This window comes from Hypoxylon trugodes, assembly GCF_022578975.1.
Source record: "Hypoxylon trugodes strain CBS 135444 unplaced genomic scaffold F4822scaffold_9, whole genome shotgun sequence".
Lineage (NCBI taxonomy): Eukaryota > Fungi > Ascomycota > Sordariomycetes > Xylariales > Hypoxylaceae > Hypoxylon > Hypoxylon trugodes.
The window spans coordinates 1,527,614-1,546,384 of record NW_026250024.1 but is presented as its reverse complement, the minus strand read 5'-3'; the positions used below and the strand labels follow the sequence as shown (position 1 = coordinate 1,546,384).

The 18,771-nt window shown below is 46.7% G+C and overlaps 9 protein-coding genes across 9 annotated transcripts; 4 read left to right on the top strand and 5 right to left on the bottom strand.

Annotated features, from left to right (window-relative positions):
- Positions 1–191: 191 nt before the first annotated feature.
- On the bottom strand, positions 192–1,451 carry F4822DRAFT_438517 (FAD/NAD(P)-binding domain-containing protein; the record flags this gene model as incomplete). The annotated part of the gene is made up of 1 exon (XM_051462528.1): positions 192–1,451. One exon carries the CDS (start codon positions 1,449–1,451, stop codon positions 192–194), a length of 1,260 nt encoding a protein of 419 aa, XP_051310618.1.
- A 1,232-nt stretch (positions 1,452–2,683) lies between these two features.
- Positions 2,684–3,742, top strand: F4822DRAFT_433383 (uncharacterized protein; the record flags this gene model as incomplete). The annotated part of the gene is made up of 1 exon (XM_051461830.1): positions 2,684–3,742. The coding sequence occupies one exon, from the start codon at positions 2,684–2,686 to the stop codon at positions 3,740–3,742; it is 1,059 nt and encodes a 352-aa protein (XP_051310617.1).
- A 412-nt stretch (positions 3,743–4,154) lies between these two features.
- F4822DRAFT_374649 (uncharacterized protein) lies at positions 4,155–5,771 on the bottom strand. The gene has a single exon (XM_051456327.1). The coding sequence runs from the start codon at positions 5,385–5,387 to the stop codon at positions 4,473–4,475; it is 915 nt and encodes a 304-aa protein (XP_051310616.1). The 5' UTR covers positions 5,388–5,771; the 3' UTR covers positions 4,155–4,472.
- Positions 5,771–7,083, top strand: F4822DRAFT_374654 (uncharacterized protein). The gene has a single exon (XM_051456328.1). The coding sequence runs from the start codon at positions 6,155–6,157 to the stop codon at positions 7,076–7,078; it is 924 nt and encodes a 307-aa protein (XP_051310615.1). The 5' UTR covers positions 5,771–6,154; the 3' UTR covers positions 7,079–7,083.
- Positions 7,084–7,306: 223 nt separating this feature from the next.
- F4822DRAFT_446027 (kinase-like domain-containing protein) lies at positions 7,307–8,861 on the top strand (the record flags this gene model as incomplete). The annotated part of the gene is made up of 2 exons (XM_051463460.1): positions 7,307–8,126; positions 8,175–8,861. The coding sequence occupies exons 1-2, from the start codon at positions 7,647–7,649 to the stop codon at positions 8,859–8,861; spliced, it is 1,167 nt and encodes a 388-aa protein (XP_051310614.1). The 5' UTR covers positions 7,307–7,646.
- Positions 8,862–8,944: 83 nt separating this feature from the next.
- On the bottom strand, positions 8,945–10,624 carry F4822DRAFT_374610 (glycoside hydrolase family 105 protein). The gene is made up of 2 exons (XM_051456326.1): positions 9,174–10,624; positions 8,945–9,118 (listed from the first exon to the last, which is right to left on the bottom strand). The coding sequence occupies exons 1-2, from the start codon at positions 10,215–10,217 to the stop codon at positions 9,029–9,031; spliced, it is 1,134 nt and encodes a 377-aa protein (XP_051310613.1). The 5' UTR covers positions 10,218–10,624; the 3' UTR covers positions 8,945–9,028.
- A 983-nt stretch (positions 10,625–11,607) lies between these two features.
- On the top strand, positions 11,608–13,943 carry F4822DRAFT_374591 (uncharacterized protein). The gene has a single exon (XM_051456324.1). It carries the CDS (start codon positions 12,058–12,060, stop codon positions 13,705–13,707), a length of 1,650 nt encoding a protein of 549 aa, XP_051310612.1. The 5' UTR covers positions 11,608–12,057; the 3' UTR covers positions 13,708–13,943.
- Positions 13,944–15,081: 1,138 nt separating this feature from the next.
- F4822DRAFT_374605 (uncharacterized protein) lies at positions 15,082–15,706 on the bottom strand. Its single transcript, XM_051456325.1, has one exon. The coding sequence runs from the start codon at positions 15,477–15,479 to the stop codon at positions 15,180–15,182; it is 300 nt and encodes a 99-aa protein (XP_051310611.1). The 5' UTR covers positions 15,480–15,706; the 3' UTR covers positions 15,082–15,179.
- Positions 15,707–17,432: 1,726 nt separating this feature from the next.
- F4822DRAFT_433375 (uncharacterized protein) lies at positions 17,433–18,624 on the bottom strand (the record flags this gene model as incomplete). The annotated part of the gene is made up of 3 exons (XM_051461829.1): positions 17,433–17,579; positions 17,671–18,430; positions 18,491–18,624. 3 exons carry the CDS (start codon positions 18,622–18,624, stop codon positions 17,433–17,435), a joined length of 1,041 nt encoding a protein of 346 aa, XP_051310610.1.
- Between the last annotated feature and the right edge of the window lie 147 nt (positions 18,625–18,771).

The following is an 18,771-nucleotide window of genomic DNA, read 5'->3' as shown; positions in this document are numbered from 1 at the left end:
ATGGTAAGCGGCGTTTATCTCACACAGCTTCAACCTCAAACTTAAGATTTCGAAATATCATAGAAGACTTATGATTACCTAGGTACACGTTGATATAAGTGGTGATATACGAAACTCGCTAATACAACTGACTATTCTATGCAACAGAACAAATAAAATATCCTACCCCTCGATATCGCACCCTACAACCATTACTTTAGATTCAGCTCGGGGTACTCTGGGAGCTTCCACCTCTTTGGATCTTCACCCTGCGACCGGGGTATAAGCGGCTCGAATTTCGACGCGGCCCACATCAGATTGCGTAAAATCCACACTCCTACACGGGAGGATGGGAGGAACACGCCGAGTAACGAGGGCAGTTTCTGAAGCTCCTCAACCGGTGTTTTAATTGTCTCATTGTATGCGCTGAACGCCTTGGACACATTATTGCCATGTCGTGCTAACTCCCCCGCTAACACGTACGCGCCAACGAAACAACCTAGCGTTCCCATTCCCGTGAAGGGAGTCGGACAGTATCCAGCGTCTCCAAGAAGCACCACCCGGCCCGTGTGCAATTGTTTCATCTTTATCTGCGCCAATTCGTTCACATAGAGATCGGTGCACGTCTTCAATCCTTTTAGAAGTCTGTCGCTCTGCCAGCCAGCATCCTTGAAGATCTCCGCGAAAGCTTCCTTCTGCTTTTCTACCGACTCTTTATAGCACTTCTTCAGCTTTTCTTCCTCCGCCATGGTAAAGAGCAATACTTGCGTCACAGGACGGTCAGAAGGTCGTAGCACTATCAGCCTCCTACCGTGAGCATTATAGATCTTCGCGACTCCTCCCTCGCCCTCAATGCGCGGAATGCTGTAATAAGCAGCATGAACTCCGGTTGATTTGAAGGCTTCATCGTTCGCTTCCTGGCCGAAAGCGAGGCGCCTGGTCCGTGATCCATATCCATCCGCAGCCACGACTATATCATATCGTCTTTTCTGTCCGTCCGAAAATGTGACATCCACTCCATTGTCATCTTGAGCGAGGTCTTCCAGTGATTTACCGAACTCGTAAACCAAACCACCTTCTTTACCGAGTTGCTTCACTTTCTCATTTTGCTTGAGGCTAGTCTCGTATAGTAAATTTACGAGATCACCGCGCATGATCTCGTACTCGGAGGTCAAGCCCCGCCCTTGCTGACCAGCAGGAGTAATGCCGAATGAAGCCACGCCTTTGCCATTAGAATCTACGATTTCTGAGCCGATTTCGTGGACACAGAGCGATTTGACTGCCTCCAAGATGCCCATCTTCTTCATGACATCGACGGCTTGGTTCTTAAAGTCAATTTGCTGACCGGCTGTACGTAGCGACGGAGCACGTTCCAAGACGGTGATGTTGTAACTAGGGTTGGAGCCCTGTAGGAAAATTGCAAGAGCTGGGCCTGCGACGCCAGCGCCTACGATGAGGACGTTGAGGGGCATGGCGACTGTTGAATGTAGGGTCTTGTAGCCGTTATTCACGCGGCTGTATTTAGGTGGGCTGGCAGTGAAAAATCGACGAGCGGGTAGTAATAAAATGCGATGATTAATATTCCGACTGATTAAAAGCGTACGGCTGTTTCTTTGGAGGTTGCGGAAAAGGGGTAGGGTATGTTCCATGCTACTGTTAAGCTGAAGAACAACTAACTCAACAATAGTCGAAATATCGATTAAGACAACGAGTGCGGACTAGATTTTATTATCTGAGGAATATATCTAGAATTAATAAGACCGAGCCTGAGATATATATAAGAAAAAACTAAAGCATCGCCGAAGATGTTTTCTTTCGTTCATTGCCCGAAGCTATTCAAAATCACCGCTTAGGCCCGCTTAGACCCTTTCATCACCGTTTACGGCCGAGTCACACCCAGACCCTGAGAAACATCTCCGGAGCCAGGTTTTTCATTCCCATGAGTCATGCACTGTTTATCAGATATTATTATTAGGCTTGCGTGGCTCCTATTGCCGCATTCGATCGTCTTTGGTGATGCGAGGGTGGTCATGAACGTACCACTGCGGATTTAAGGGATCGCGATGGCCTGAGTCATTGGTCCAATGGAACCCTACACCAGTGTATCCCACTCAAAGCCCTCATAACATCACATTGATTAGCCTTTGGGGAATTATCATTGGGGATTCAATTGGCACCCATAGACTGGAGGGTCTTCAGTAAAAGCAGGTCGAGCGGTGAGCAACATCCTAAGGAGACGGGGCCCGAAACCTTGTGTCGTAATCATTGCGAAAAGTATCAATGTAAGAGTTCATTGCCTTTGTCTAAATTTCATATTGATATAACTAAAGGGTATGTGGCGCGGTTCCCGCCATTCTACCTCAAGTCAAGGGGTAGTTGTCTGCCGGGAACTATATAGCTGGATAGACTATAGCTTATTGGCGGCGATCTCGAGAATATTGGATGCAAAACCCACGCCGTTTACGTGCGCTCTATGAAATAGGGCTTTTATTGTACATAATATATACCTACCTCTACCATTTCATCCATGTCTAAGATCCATAAAGCTCAAGGTGATAGATCACAAACGTTGGCATAATCTGAACATCAAGACAAAGACACTGTTATAGCGCACAAACTGGGTAGGGCACTATATATGATTGATACCTCTCGAAGTCATGAGAGAATCCTTTACCATAAACCTCTCAGCGTAGAGACATGAGCGATGCCAGAATTTTGGCGTTCCATACAGGCCCGGCTGAGCCTCACCGGGAAAAAATCACTATTTCGACGAACATATGTGCCCCTGCATACTCTAATAGACTCGGGAAGCCCAACAGACGTTTCGCAGGAGATTCTTACTAATTTCACATTCATTCTGCTAGCCCTTAATGCTTTCGTGGCTTTCGCACTCATTATATCTACAGTCGCCGTTTCGCAATATACCAATGCGATTAAAGCATGCAGCATCGCATACGTAGTAGTGTCATTAATCCTACTTGTCATTGGCACCTTTCTGTATGTGCGAATAGTATACTTCAGATACCACCCAGCTCGCTCGCCTCCGGCTAGTTACGTGATGCCGAAATTCGAAGAATTCGACGGGTACATGTCGCAAATCGAGTCGCAAATTATGCAAACCGCCGAGCTGGAAGAGCCAGTCGTTCCCGAAAGAACGTCTAGCCTAGATTTCCAATCGCGCGCACCTGTCGGTCAACACTATGGAAATGTGCCTCAGACACCACATCCCACCTATGATCCATACCGCCCGCCAAGCGCTGCTAGTTCCTCATACGCGGAGATAAATGCGGTGGCTATTATGGATTCAATCGGAGGGCACTCTGATATAGCTGGAGGAGATATATCTATAACCAGCCGCTACCGCGTGAGCAGCGAAAGCTTCCAGGGAAGTTCTATCAGCGAGCTTCAGAGAGAAGGGTCCCCGTATGCGCATTCAGGATGCAATTCAGGCGATCTAGGGGATGCTGTTAGTAGACAAAGCTCTGCGATGTCGTTACAACAACCTGTTCCGACGCAGATACGCCATACTCCCCAATTTATAGAGGCTAGTGTCAATCGTCAGCATAGTATGAGAGCTACAGTTGAGGATGAACACCAAGATCGCACGAGGTCGCCTTATAGCCCGAGCTTGTCGCAGATCACTGGTGGGGTGCTCGGAGAGGATACACCTTATACGTCGTGGGAGGAGGCCAGGGATTCGTTAAGGCGGGCTCGCGCAAAGCGGAAAGCTCGTTGTACCCACGGTTCGGGAAAATACCGATAATGTTTGTTTAGAACATGATTTAATGAGATATGAGACTATACTTGGAGTTGGTTTTTTTTTTTTTTTTTTTTTTTTTGTTTAGGGCTATGGCGGCTTTCTCTCATCGGCAATGCCACTGCTGGGCTAGACATAATAGAGGGTATGACGTAGCGTTGGTCGCAAGTGAAGAAAGTGAAGTCCTACCCAAGACAGGGGTTGAAGGGGCTCGAAGCGACAAGGGCTAAATCCGGACACAGACCTTGTATACCAAATCCATGTAGCATTTGGTTCAATGCTACGCTGCCTGAGCCAGGTGCTTAAAATCAAGTATTTTGCTTTTGCTGTCGTTAAAAGGATGAATATGCGTTTTTCATGGTGGGCGGTGTACTTTCTAAATGTTATGCAGAGTAAAAAATAATACATTAAATCTCATGTTAAGAAATTCTGTTTATAAGCGAGAAGGCTAAAAAAAAATCGACGGCGTCTTCTGAGATGAATGGTGGGGTCGGAGAGATCCGATCATAGTGGATGCTCTAGATGACTGTGGAGAAAAGGAGACAAATCAGACCGATCGACGCAGCGAAGTCAGATCTACAGGGGATTCTTCGTAGTGTCTCGAATAGATGCTAGCACATATAGTATATTCCTTCTAAGTCGAATCTCCGAACAGATCCTGGAGTTTTTGACGAGGGCAAATTTGAAGTCTGATATTTGAGTTCATGGGTATTTATTATTCTAGCGTATATTTGAATTATAGACCTTGATCGGCGTCGTCGTCACTAATGGTGCTAGTACCGCCGCCTTCTGCCTCCGCGATCACTTGTGTCTTGACCACTTGTCCTGCGGGTGTAACATATATGTTTGCCACGGCATCTAAGCCGGGGAAGGGCTTGTATTCGTAAGATAATTCGAATTCTGTCTTGCCATCGATAGTAATGGTTCGGTTGTGACCCGTGAAAGTCATATCTCGGCTGTAGAAGCCTACGACCCGACGACCATGCTCATTGCCGTCATTGTCAAGGAACGAGTCATATATGCTCCCGTTCTGTGCCAGAATACGATTAGTATGTGTCTGACCGGAATAGTCGTTGACAGAGTAGAGGATGTTGTGGACTAGATTGTAATCTAGTGAGTCGCGTTTGGTGTTGGTTGCGGAAGCCGTACTCGATGATGAAGTCGAGCTGTCTCCAAGCTCGTCTGTAACATTTCCCACGATGCTCCCGACATTCTTCCCTAGAGTCGCGACAATGGGATTTAGATCGATTGTGTTGAGTACATCTCCCACCATCTGCACGACATTTCCAAGTCGTGCCTCGAGCTCCACCTTGGCGCTCACGTTCTCGATCCTAAGGGAAACCCTGTCGATCGAAGCGTCGACGCCGGCGGTGAAATGCAGCAGATTCAAAACTTTAGCATCGAGATTAATTTTGGCAGTGATGTTGTCGACCTCGATATCTATCTCGCCGACTGATACGGAGGCATTGAGATACACATCTGGCTCCTCGGGAAGCACGACGCCAGGCGTATCTGCAGTTTCGTAGTTGACCGACTCGGGATCTCCCCGCTTATTCAGCTCGTAGCCGATATAGCCGTCGCCTTGCGCCAGAACAAGTGAGAAGAACGACAATAGCAGGTAGGCAATCGCCTTAGAAACGAATGGATTCATCTTGTAGAATGGATGAGATGACTCAATGCATAAGGACGAAAGGTAGCAAGCCTGTAATTTGGTGGAGGGGACGGTTATCTAAAGGCCTGGTCCGAAGCTGCATACACCTCCGAGAGGTTTAAGCTGGTGGCTATGATGTGGGAGGAGCATCATTTTGAAATGAAAAGGACTACCAGGAATGCAATCATGGCATAGCCTGGCTATGCATCATTGTCTGGGGTTACATTCTGACCTACGCCAACTTGATTGGTCCCAGTGATGGATCTAGGTATAATAGCACAAGTTAAGAGATGAGACAATAGCTTCGAGCTATAATGCTTGTCATAGAAACTGCTTTAGGATATTCTCCGTAAAATGACTAGGGGCCGCTTCGTTTTTTAGTGGCTAGAACGTGCGCCAACAAGCCTCGTCGGATTCGAGCTAGGGGTTTGAGGTGTCCTTGCATTGCTTGTAATTTCTTTAACTTGGAAATTCAAGTTTCCGGGACTTCTAGGCGCATCTTACCAATAGAATCGAGCATATTGGGGTGACAGAAGCAGGGGTGATATGCCACTAAGAACATACTGGCGATGTCACTAGACATTATGCGATATAAATGACGGAGCGGGACATCGTCGATGTCAAGGGGCATAGAAGTCCGTGGTCTTGACGCTTGCCGCACCAGGAATCGTGATCTGACCTTATATGAGATCTATGTGCCGGTAGACCTCAGCCCAGAGGACCAATAGTGTGTTATCACTCTACCATACACTCGTTTTATAGCAAAGATGCGTAGCCACATGGGACTGTCGCTATTATGTAGCTTCTTGCTACTGGCTTCTGGCATGGCGCAGACCGCTTCATCTACATCGGATGTAGGTCCGACAGGAACATCAACCGATGCAACTGCGTCGCAAACGCAAGCGACATCGACGGACACGATAACAGGCACAGGGAGCGACACCAGCACGGTCTCGTCTTCGTCAGGAACTTCGACGGGGGGAAGTAGCGGAAGTGGAACGACGACGGGTGCACCTTCATACGGTTCCAATCCTCCAGACGTGAACCTGAAGGTCCCGGAATTACACGTTGGCAGAATTGAACTCGACGTGGATAACCTGAACGCGGAAATCAACCTAGCTGCGCAAATAGCGAACCTCGTCGAAATTAACGCTGGTGTTCAGGTGGGCGTCACAAAAGTCAACATCACAATTGCTGATGTAGATGCCAATCTTGATCTTGTCATCCGACTCGGCAATTTAGTCGACATTGTGAACCGTACTCTCGAGTCGCTTAATCTCAACCCGCTGCTTATTAATGTTCTCAACGAAGTGACCGATCTCGTGGATGTCGTGGTTGGTGCGGTGGACGGGCTGCTCGGATCGATCGTTAACGGAGATTCTAAGATCAACTTCCTCATTGACAATCTCGGAAATATCGTGCAAGAAGTCGAGGGCGCAGCCGGCACTTTGTTGAGCTCAATCGTAGGCAACTACGAGCAAAACATGACGTATACGGGAGCGCAGGAAATATTGGATGGTGGGCTTATACAGAAAACGTTCAAGTACGACGCTCTTAACGCCCTTGTTAATATCATATTCAATTCGGTGGGACAAGTCGTTCAGGCCGTTGTGGTGAAGGGCGGTGGAGACGGAGGAAGTACTACATCGTCAACTGTTGCAGCAACATCAACCCCAGCAGCTAGGAGATAATGAAGAAATAATTAATTTAGCATAACAATGAAACAATTTATTCTAGGCTTGCGGTCGGGAAAAATGGGCGTGAATTGATTGCTTGTCTTGATAGTAGGCTTGCAATAGTAGAAATATTGCGAAACACAAAATCTGAGCGATTTCCATTGAATTTAGCTGACATAACTGACGGATTACATAATGAAGCCATTATACAATACATGACTCAGCAAGCAATGGATTATATAAGGCAGAGCTACCCTCGCTATGTCGCAGTAGGGTACAAGGGTAAATGACCTGCCACTTATAAACAAACATCCGGATACTCATTCTGCTTTCCGTAAGTGTAAGGAACAGACGTCTACTAAATGGAAGCCGCAGGTAAGAGAAGCATAATATGTCTCATTCATTTCCCGTCTAGGAATTGAACAATTTCTACTTCCGTCACCTAATACTTTCACAATCTACAATGCCAAAGAACTACGCGCTACACCTGGGTAGACAACATAATTGCACCCGTTTCTGAACCAGAAAAATCACCATCGACCCCTCGGTGTATCCATTCGCCTAACACAATTATCGCTTCACCATGGGTCCACCGCAGCCGTCATCTATTCCCAATGTCCCGCGACAATGGAGGACTCCTATCGTTCCCGAAAACGTAATACGACGCCTCATTGATTGTTTAGGCTTACCAGAACCAAAATCGATTTTCGTACCACCTGGATCTTTGGCGTCAACTCCCCAATACCATACGACCTACAAGATCAACTTGCCTCGAGGATCCATGAAGTCATTTAGCTCGTCGAAACCACCCAACTCCGACGGGAGCCACACTCTAACACTCAAAGTATATAATAAGACCATTCCCGGAACCAAAACAATGAATGAAGTATCTATAATGGCTTGGCTAGTTAAATGCACTTTGATCCCAGTCCCTTCCGTCGTGTCGTTCGGTGATGACAATACCAATCCTCTTGGTTGTGAATACATCCTGATGGATACGGGACCTGGTGTCCCTGCCGAGTACCTTTATAATTCGTTGGATGAATCGAAAAAGGCGCATATAGTTAGCCAGATTACGGATTATCTGCTCGAACTCCATCGACATGATTAGAGCCATTGTGGTGGGTTGAGCATGAACGCATCCGGCAGATTTGTCCCCGGTCCCCTCGTGGAAGAAGGCTTCTGGTATGAGCCAGAGATTATTCATTATTGGAGGGGATCCAAGTCTGTGGCTTCTGCGAACTCATCTGGTCCATTCAAAACGTACACCGACTTCTTGAAAGACTATATACTAAAGTGCGTTGAAAATATCCGCGGACACGAATCTCTTAAGTGGATGGAAGACTTGACACCCCGCCTGGAAGCTTTCGCCACTCGCCTAGAAGCAAACCCCGAAGTTTTGAACAATACGAGATACGTTTTGACGCATAGGAACCTGAGCCTCGGAAATGTCATCTGCAATTCTGAAACAGGTAAAATCAACGCGATTACAGGATGGGACTTTTCGGCCGTCCTTCCACTACCGATGTGGTCAACCGGGAGTAATTTCCTTTGGAACGGCCAAGATACACCCGAATCTAGAGCCGAACAGGAACGCCTCATCGATATGTTCGAACAATTATGCGCCGATCGCGACCCTTCCAAATGTTTACTCAACAACTCCAGTGATGAACATCCACATTGTCTCTTCAAGTTCATTTTAAGCCACCTACATGGGATCATCGAAGTTTGCCCTAAAAACCAGATGATGGCCGATGCCAAGATTTGGCGACAAGCTCTTGAATACGCGGATTGGTAAATTAACTACACGGGCGTTCAACAATACCTCGCTTATGTCTTTTAAGTCATGCAATGGATAGACGTTTATTTCAGGGATGTAGCTAGCAGCAAATTCTCAAAGGATATCGCTATTCTTAGGAATTTGACAATATTACCATGCACTAACTAGAACGGCTAGAATTGGCATCACTTACGTCTCTCCCATTCATACGATGCTAACATGAAAGACCCCGCTCCTCTATGATCATTCTCAGTTAAGGGTACCGATGTATAGTACTTGATGAAATCAGAAGTTAGTAAACGTCCATCGCACGAAATTTAACAAGCTTACCTGATAGGTCGCATTGCTACTCAGAGAACCGACCTGCACTGTTCCCTCCCAATTCAGGGTGTCGTCGTCGTTAATTTTCATGAATTGCTCCACCAGCCCATTATATGCCTTCTGCGCAGGCTCGGCATATTCATCTACAGAGAGTAAACCTAACCTAATACCCTTCAACCAGCCGAATGCGAACATAGCCGAAGCGCTGCTCTCGATATAGTTTCCTTGCGCGCCAGGATAGGGCTCACTCATGATGAGCCACCACCCGCCGGACTTCTCATCCTGTGCTCGCTTCAACCCCTCCGCCAATGTTGTGAAGTATCCGATGAGACGCTCACGGCCACGGTGGGACTCAGGAAATAAGGGGATGACCTCTAGCAGACTCATGAAATACCAACCGACAGCACGACTCCATACTAGCGGCGCAGCGCCCGTGACGGGGTCAGCCCACACGGCCTTTTTACTTTCATCATAGCCATGCACAAGCAAGTTCGAGGTGTGATTTCGCGTGTGCGCATCGATGTTATCATACTGGCGCGCGATATCATCCCAAGCCGTCTTGTTCTTTGCGTCAAATAGACTCGTCCACTTCGCATAGAAGCTATCCGCCATGAAGATCCCATCAAGCCACATCTGATTTGGATAGTTCGGCTGACGATGCCAAAACCCGCCCGTCGGCGTACGTGGATGTCGGTCGAGTTGTGCCCGGATGACGTCCGCGGCTTTGCGGTACTTAGCTTGTCTCGTGCGCTCGTACCACCAGAGAATGTTGTTGCCGATTCGGTAGTTATCCAACGAGTAGAAGTCGTATCTCCAGTCACGGATTGACCCATTATTGAGGACGACTACGTCGTCGATTTGGCCTCGATACCATGCAACGTACATCTCGTTGGATGTCAGCGCGTACGCTGCTTCGTACCCATCGTACAATGTGGCTTCGCCGTAGCCGGAGGTCGCTTTTACTCCGTGCCAGATGAAGGAGTCTGCCATCCATGTTAGGTATGATGTTGAGGCAGCGGCCCCGGAGGCAAAGGCTAGGATGGCGACTCGCATCTTGGTGAGTGCAGATGTGGTCAAGTTGTGGGGGCTAACTAAAATCCTACACTTTTCGAGTATTCACCCGGATAGCCAAAGATATTATATCACCTCCAAATAAATGAAGCAGGCCCATATTTCGGGTATAGATGAGCGCATCACCGAACTTCATAGTGAATATATATCCAGCCCACCGGGGCAGGTAGCATTTGCCAAGAAACTTAGCCGACTACCCCGGCGAAGTAGTATTATTCTACAGGCGGAAAAATACAACCAATTGCAGCTACCCCGGATTTTCAGGTCCCCCGCAGTTTAGTCTCAGTGGGGATTGCTTCATTCTCTAGTGGACTTCCTATTACAATCCACGAGCTCACATTCTTAAAAAGTTTAGAGGCGAATCCTATCGCATAATTGTTAGTTGCTCGATTTAATGTAGCATACCCCCAAAAGCAACATAATACAACGCAACATATTGACAGTGTACCAGGAACCTGGTAGCTGAGATCACTTAGGCATCCCAGCTGGTTTTGAGGGGTCTACAAAACAGCGACCGGTTTTCAGCAGCCTTACCTATATTTACTATTCTACTATAACCTGACCCCGATCACTACCACTAAATACCAACACATTTTTCAGCTGAGCTTCGTTCCTACTCTATCCCCTGACTTCACACCCCGGTTTTGCTGATTAAAGCAGAAAAGGGGCTAGTCCGATCCGATTCTTCAGTGATCTCCAGCTCAATGCTAAATAGTCCCTGATGGGTTGGATGGGTGCTCGCATTCATCGTATTTATCTTGAATCCGCGAAGTTAGTAAAGGGCCGTCTTCACTTTCATGAAGTACTTGGTATGCTTGCACCTGTGGTTGTATCCAAAGCCTCCCACTCCGATGTACAAAGCCACTCTCGAGTCGACTCCTAGAAGCTCACTAGACACCGCGATGCAAACCTACTATCTTAGCTACCTAGGTAGGTATCCAATCATTATGTCCAAAAGAGTTCGATTAGTTTGTTGACTCATCTCTAGATGAAGTTTCGTAGTCCCCTTAACCTTAGCGCTCGGGTATCTACGTACCAAAGCAGTACAAATAGTGCAGAAACTCACCTATATGAAGCTACGCTGGTCTCCTTTTCGTTAAATTAGATAATTACTCGAGTTTTATTGGCTAAGGGAAAGAAACGAGGTGTGTTAGCATACATCAACTGTCTTATGTAAACCTTGATCAGTTGATATATGACAAATTGTGCCCTCATATATAGGTACTTGAAGTAGCATGATCTGATACGAAGCTGAGTGTATACCAAATATTCATTTATTTTCCGCCTCAAATTGACTAAGCTGGGTAGGGGTGGTATACCAATTCATTTAAGAGTGGTAGTATTGAACGCCACATTCGCGGACACTTGCCCAACTTACAAACTCCTGATAGATTTTCATCACCACCAGGTAGCCTCGTCCAATATGGGAACTACCTAGGTAGGTAGCCACCTGAGGATACGAGCTGTGGTTGCATCTATTTACATGAGAGATAGTTGAGATCTGTTTTCTTAAGGACAGGGTTCAAACTGGAACCGCCTAACTAATGTGCCTTTTACAGAAATTTTTACCGGTCGCGGCCGAGCTGAAATTTTGCACTTTGCTGTTGGTTTCTTTCCCCATTTCCCCCTTTCCCTTTTTGTGTGCTCACAGAGGGAGTATCAGAGCTGCCTTTTGGCATTGCGTATAAGAGTACCTAGTTAGCCATGCCCAGGTGGTTATCCTTAGCTCAAGGAAATATTCGCATTTCTACTCTATACTTCACCCCCCTACCTCCTCTATCCCGTTGAATATATAGGTGACCATATCTGGATAGCCAAAGGCATGGGGACGAAATTAACACCGACCACCCACGACTCAATCCCAAGCGGTGAGAGATCGACCAACCCCCCAGCCAACCGCTGGAAAGTAATTAAGAAACTTTCTATCAAATTTCTCCAGCGATGGGCCATCACAGCAATCGTTTGCGTTGCTTTTGTTGTGGTCCTAAAGGTATATTACAACAAGGACTATCTACAACCTGCCTCCACGCGCAATTATAACGCTATTACATCGACTTTAACCATCTGTCTGTCCCTGAATCTCGATTCCAGCCTGGATGAATTTGCAAGCGTGTTAAAATGGGCTATACTAACTCGAAGGCCATTTCCATATCATATCATCGAGCTTATCCTCTCCTTTGGCGGCTCGAATTTTAGTTCGTTAAAAATATTATTCCATCGTGAAGGAGTCGACTGGCGGTTGCGTCGCGATTGTATCAGCTGGATTATTGTCATGCTCGCAGCCCAAGCAGCCATAGCTCTCGTGGGCATTACCTTCTGGACACATCCCTTAATACCAGGCGATCCCAACTCTCCGAAGCAGTACGGGAACGTGACAACAGCAATATACACACAAATTGGCCCAATATATTCAGAGACTGGCTCGCTTCTCACGGGCACTGAAATCGGTCTATCCAACTTGGCCGTACAGCGTTCTAACGCGTTCGACTACGGCGTCAGTGCGATTGGTTCTCTTGTTGTTGATGCGGGCAACCTTAATTCTTATAACCCCCGTTTGTCGAAATTCAATGAGACCTCGGGAGCATATGTATCCCCTATCGCGAATTTCCCAGATGATTACCCGATAGATTGGACTGTTGGACGGACTGTTGATACCCGCGCTGATTGTGTGGACTTGTCCAGTAATTTGGATACTTCCTCGAACACAACTACAGTCACCTTCGAGGGACAAGATGGCAGACACGCTTTCTTTATACCCCAAAGTCCTCTTGACTATATAACTTATATCTCGGACACCTCCCTATCATGTGGCGCACGATGCACACAAGTGTACGTCATAATGTATGAGGGCGGGGGTGGGACGACGGACATGTTCTTATGCAATAACACTGTCAGTCAAATGTATAACTGGCCAGATAGGGACCTGACCACAAACCCAGAACGCAAAATGCCTGACACTCAAGCCGGGATCCTAGCTGGTGCTATTGGCTGGGGAGATATCGAGGTTAATAGCACCCTTGATACTCAACCTAATAGGTTCCAAGCTTCGAGTTTCGTTAACGGATCCTACTGGGCCCTGCACTCAAATTTTGATAACTCTACAGTGGCTAGATATCTTGTCGCGCACTTCACTGCCGCAGCGATTGGGGCCATCAGTGAATATGGCATCTTCCAGGATTTTGACGATATGGAAATTCCTAGTTTGGCGTCAAAACTAGATGTAGAATGGGAAAGCACAATCATAATCCTCGCGCTTATACCTTCTTTCCAAGGCTTCCTTGCTCTGGTATGTATCTATATTGCGTATCGGCATAAAATTCCCGCCCACGACGATACCTCTCTTGCTTCAGCGCTGCGTCTTCACAAGGTTGTGGAGAACAAGACAGGGCTCAAAGACAAGATCGACAAGAAAACAGTGCTGAAATTTATATACGATACAACACTTGATCAATTGACCAACCCCCTAAATTGAACGACACAAACATCGGCGATTGGAAGCGGTCATGGAATTCATGTCTACGACCCTGTAGAAAATTGAGACTTCAGGGCGAAGCTGGGTACAGGGACAGTGCTATCTGGATTCGACTAAAAGTAATTACGGTAAACGATTTTAATATCTAGGTACGGTTGGTTCTTTGGATATATCAAGGGTTTCTCTAAAAAAGTTCCTATTTCCCTTTCCTGCTGCCATTCCTTGAATTTGGGATTGATGGGTACGTCATAAATCACGGGATGAAAATAAAGCCTGTCGCTTAATTGATATCAAGTCAACAAGATTTAGCTTCATGAGCCACGGGTAGCTACTGCGGACCAGGGGTGAAAATAATGATGAACGTGTACTGTCTGTGTAATGACTTTCCTCGTAACATTTCCTTCCTATTAGAGGTACGGCGTACCTTACCCGTTGAACGGTATTTGATGCGTCATTCCAGACAGATAAGCAATGCTATTAAGGGCATCCTTGACAAGAAGTGCGGGCGCGGTGAATTCGGACGAGGAGCCTTGCATATTCTACGGGTTTTATAAAGTGCCATCTCAATCTCGAATGTACCTAATCAAGGGGGGATTCGGCGAGACAGCGCAGTGGAAAATCTTAAATAGTCTATTGGGTATATCAAGCGTAAATCATTATCCTGACCGAAGTCCATGCAACCCACGTCCATGCTCAAACGCCATGCCCCCGATAATAACCCTTTGTGGCGTCTATATCTGGCAATCACCAGGCCAGAAATCGTATGCACCTTCCAATAGAGCCCCGAACCCCCTATTCCATGTATAAACCTCATGGTATCTTCAAATAGAAAGACGAAGACCTGCTCCCCTGTATGCACAACTTATTAGCCAGTCTTTGATTTCAATCTCAGGATCCTACGTCGCATCGTGGTCGTAACATCTCAAGTAAACCTGCCGAGGTTCCACGACATTCGGAAGTAATAGCGTGGTTTGGTTTAGCGTAGCACAGGATGTGTGTTGTACCGAGGAGCCTCTCCAATGACCCATAATTCCTGAGCAACTCCCCCTCGTTGGTGGTAATGAATGGTGATTGAACCCACAAGCTCGCCGGCTGTGGACTCTCGAAGATGGTTTTAGTGAATCCAAGATTGTGCTCCGTCCCTTGTCGCGATGTGTAGCTAATGAGGCCCGTACGCAGTTAGAACTAGTACCTGGCCGATCCCCCACTCGTCGGACAATTAAATTCGTGCCGCTTCCGAAGTAATCTCGGATAAAGAGATCGGCTCCCTTCGACATTGGCAGCAAATTCAGCAAATCGTACACGAAAGACGCCCTGCATCGGACTTCATCTCGGTTGTCGGTTTAGACCCTTATATCCGCCGACGTGATCTTCGCAAAGTGCCGACGCTACTCCCCCAAGGCGTATCCTCGTTATCAACTCTTGGCCGCCGCCCACTCTTCTGTGCGACGCAAACATCCATAAGGCGATTTCTAAACAGTGCTAACCCTGCTCCTGTTTTCACTCCGTTCTTTCATCATCATGAACAACCCAGCGGAGAAGAAGAGCAATGCGACAATCAAAACCGCTGGGATTAGAGCAGCAGTATAGGTTGCCTGAACTTCAGGCGTAACACCGTCCAAAGCTTTCGCCCACTGGGGAAGTTTGATTGAACCAGCTTGTACCAACCACGCGATGACGAAGATGGCGAATAGGACGAGCGCAAATATTGTCTGTAGGATACCGGTGAAAGAGCGTCGAAAATACGAGCGCCGCGATTCTGAACGAGCCATTTTTTGTCTTTGTTTCACAGTGGGAAATCTCTCATCAGGTGTCTCGATTTGATGAGAAGAAGTTGAAGATTCTTAGTAAAGAAAAGAAGAAAAGCGGAAAGGTGTGAGACGAGACATAGCAGGGCTGCGGGGCCGGGGCCTATGAGAAAAAGGCCATGTATGTTAGGTAGGTGAGCGTGACCTTCGTACCACGTCGATCTATAGCGGCTCGGGAAGGTACTTCAGCCCGAAGGCTGGCGGAGATGGCGGACAGTGTGTGGGTGGAAGCGTTCGGAATGTTCGGCATTGCTGGTTTGTGCTGTGTAAGACAATATACCGCTGCAACCCTGATTGGTTGATTCGCCCTTCCGAATTCCCACACTAACCTGAATCGTTACAGTTTTAGTTCCATATATAGCACAAAAGAGTGTCGTAGGATCTTAACGGATCCGGGCTTAGACCTACGTTGCCTACCAACGCGAGTGAAAAAAAAAAAATCTCTTACCAAACAATCCTCCAACATCGAATTTTATTCATTTATTTCCTATTTTCATATGTATACCTGGATAAACTAGTAGAAAATTTACAGCCTCCTGTGGGGCCAGTCCGAGCTGAGAGCCCTTGCAGCGCTACCTAATAGGTTGAGCGATTTTGTGTATCCATGCGTTTGTTTCTCTTTTTCTTTTTTCTTCCCTACGTCATACCCCGGAATTTTAGGCAACCGAGGTTGAAACTATTCAAATACCAACACCCTAGGTTGCGTAAATATTTGGCATCTCTTGTGAGAAGATAGATTGTGAATATAATTCCAAACAAATAGCCAAGTTGACCAAGACAACCAAAGCAAAGCCGGTACTTACTAAGGTAGGATTGCGATTTGTTTCAACAAAGGGAATTGGCTTGCTTATCTAAGGTAGGTAGGGTTTGTTGATTCCCCAGTTGTATGCTAAGTCAAACTGGGCAACTACTTGGTTTACCAACGAGATAATTGATTGATTAGTCGAAGCTACGTTGATTTTAAATAGGTCTATATGATATATGAAGGCCTTCAGTCTATATTAATCCATTAACTCTGCTGAGGCATACGGGGTGCCAATACCGTATCAGATCTACCTCAGCAGAGTTACACAGAAACCTCGGCTCTCATACATCACTTTTAAAATGCAGGTCGTCCTAGTTCAATTCATCCATGAGAATTGTTTCACTGTTGGCTGCCGCGGAAAATTTCAGGCAGAGCAAGTCGAATTCCATTCGCGTCAGGGCTTCCTTGCATCGATACAAAGAGCAGCGGTTCAGCGCGCCGCCATTTATCATGAAGTAAATCTCAATAAGTCGCGTTTTGAAGCCAGTTTTAAAGTTAAGTTGCGATGGAGGGATATCGACTTAACTCCACGAGATCCACTCGCTGAGGTCGACCTTCTGATGGGCGACGACTCCTTTTTGGCCCTACAAGGCATTCTGCTCAATAACCGGGGTTGTAAGGACTACATCACAGTTACTTTCAATTTCATCGACAGAAGTCAAACATGATTTCAACCCCGGCTCCTGAACCAGGTAGCTACAGATGGAAAGGCCAATAGCTTCTCATAAAGCGGGCAATTAGCAGCTCATAAAAACTATTTCGTCAACACAAATTACCTAAGTACACATCCTTAAGCTATCACGACTACATACTACGCTGTCGCGAAGCAACAACGGGGAATTTATCGACGAGCCGTCGCCCGAGTCCAGAATGCACGCATTCAAGTCTACCAGGAGGTGTTAGGTTGCAGTTGGATAGGTAATTAGGGAATGGGAACATGGTGGTTAGATTTTCAAGTAAATCCAATGTTGTATTTCGCAGCTCTTAAATAGTCCGCTGTGCCTATGGGTGAGATCAGGCTCTACAGGTGGAGGCCCGCTAGCACTACCCCACCTAGGCACCCTATCAGTGAATTATGCCATATCATGCACGCTTTTCAGCAGCTCCCCCCCTTAACCCGCTACACTATCGTAGCTCTCTTGTAACACAACATTCATTTGTTCGGCATATCGCCCTAAGAGCGCAAGTGAAAAGGCCAACAGCGTAAAGAAAATAGACTTGTATAAAGCCTTCCAGAAGATCTCGAAGAATTTAGTGTACTAAAAAATTTTTAGTTAGTGATTTCCTTGCCCCAATGGTTGCCAAACTTTGGGAAAGGGGGTAGAAAAGATAAATTGTGGCACTACTCACCAGATTAATCCCCAAGTACGCAAGCCCGAAGCCTCTAGTTGTCGAGTCATGGTACTTCAGGCCATGCCAGACGCTAAATGCAGCCGCAAAGGCAAAAACAAGAGACCAAACCAATTGCCTGTACAAACTACATTTCTTGTACGCGTTTCCAAATAATGAATCCATACCGAATAGTGAGAGGATCCAAAGTGCGTCGAAGAGATAAATCATACCCCAAATACGGGTTGTCGACCATAGTTCTACGGTGTACTGTGAGCGGCGCATGAGATAGGCACTGCCGATCAAGCCTATGCCGAGTAGGACGAAGCGCAACGGATAGGTGTATCCAAGGTAGTACATTCCTGCCATATATCCAGCGATAGCACCGAGCCAAATACCGAACATAATCATTCCACAGGACCAAATGAAATTGGATTTTACCAATATCGCTACGATCCCGTAGATAGTTGCGAGTGATAGGAATAGATGGCTCAGTTTGTTTCTGTTCTTCTTTTTGTTGCACTTGAGATGATAACCTATCTGCAAGGCAGCGAGGGCGAAGATGAGAGCCCCGAGGCCGTGGATTGCCTCATTGAGATATCGTTCTTTGGGTGCGACTAAAGAGCGTTGGTATGCCAATATGTGCGTAGCAATACCCATGCAGCTAACCGCAACAGTTCGCAAAGCAATAGGTAAAGCTAAGATTTTCTTTATGATCTTGGGGAAGACATTGCCAAGTATTAAGGTAAGAATTCCAATGGAAAAACAGAGGACGGCCAGCCTGAATGTGTATTTTGAGAAGTTCTGCCAGTCGAAGCTATTGTCTTCTTCGACTACTTACAGGGTGTTCAGGAGGGTTGTAAGGAGGTCGGGGCTAATGAGATTAGCGCCCGACCACTGTTGGAGGGCCGCCTGGACAGCCTGGGCTTGAGAAGCTTTAAGCTTAACGAATTGTTGGCTGGTATCTGTAGCCATGTTCGGGTGAGAAGGGACTGTTTAATGAGTACCTAATCATCTGCTAACAGCACAAGAACCTACCCAGTGGAAGTTCTGGTTCATATACCATCTGGCATCTATAAACAATTACTTCACTTAACGCCTTGTTTAACTATAGCCTAAGTG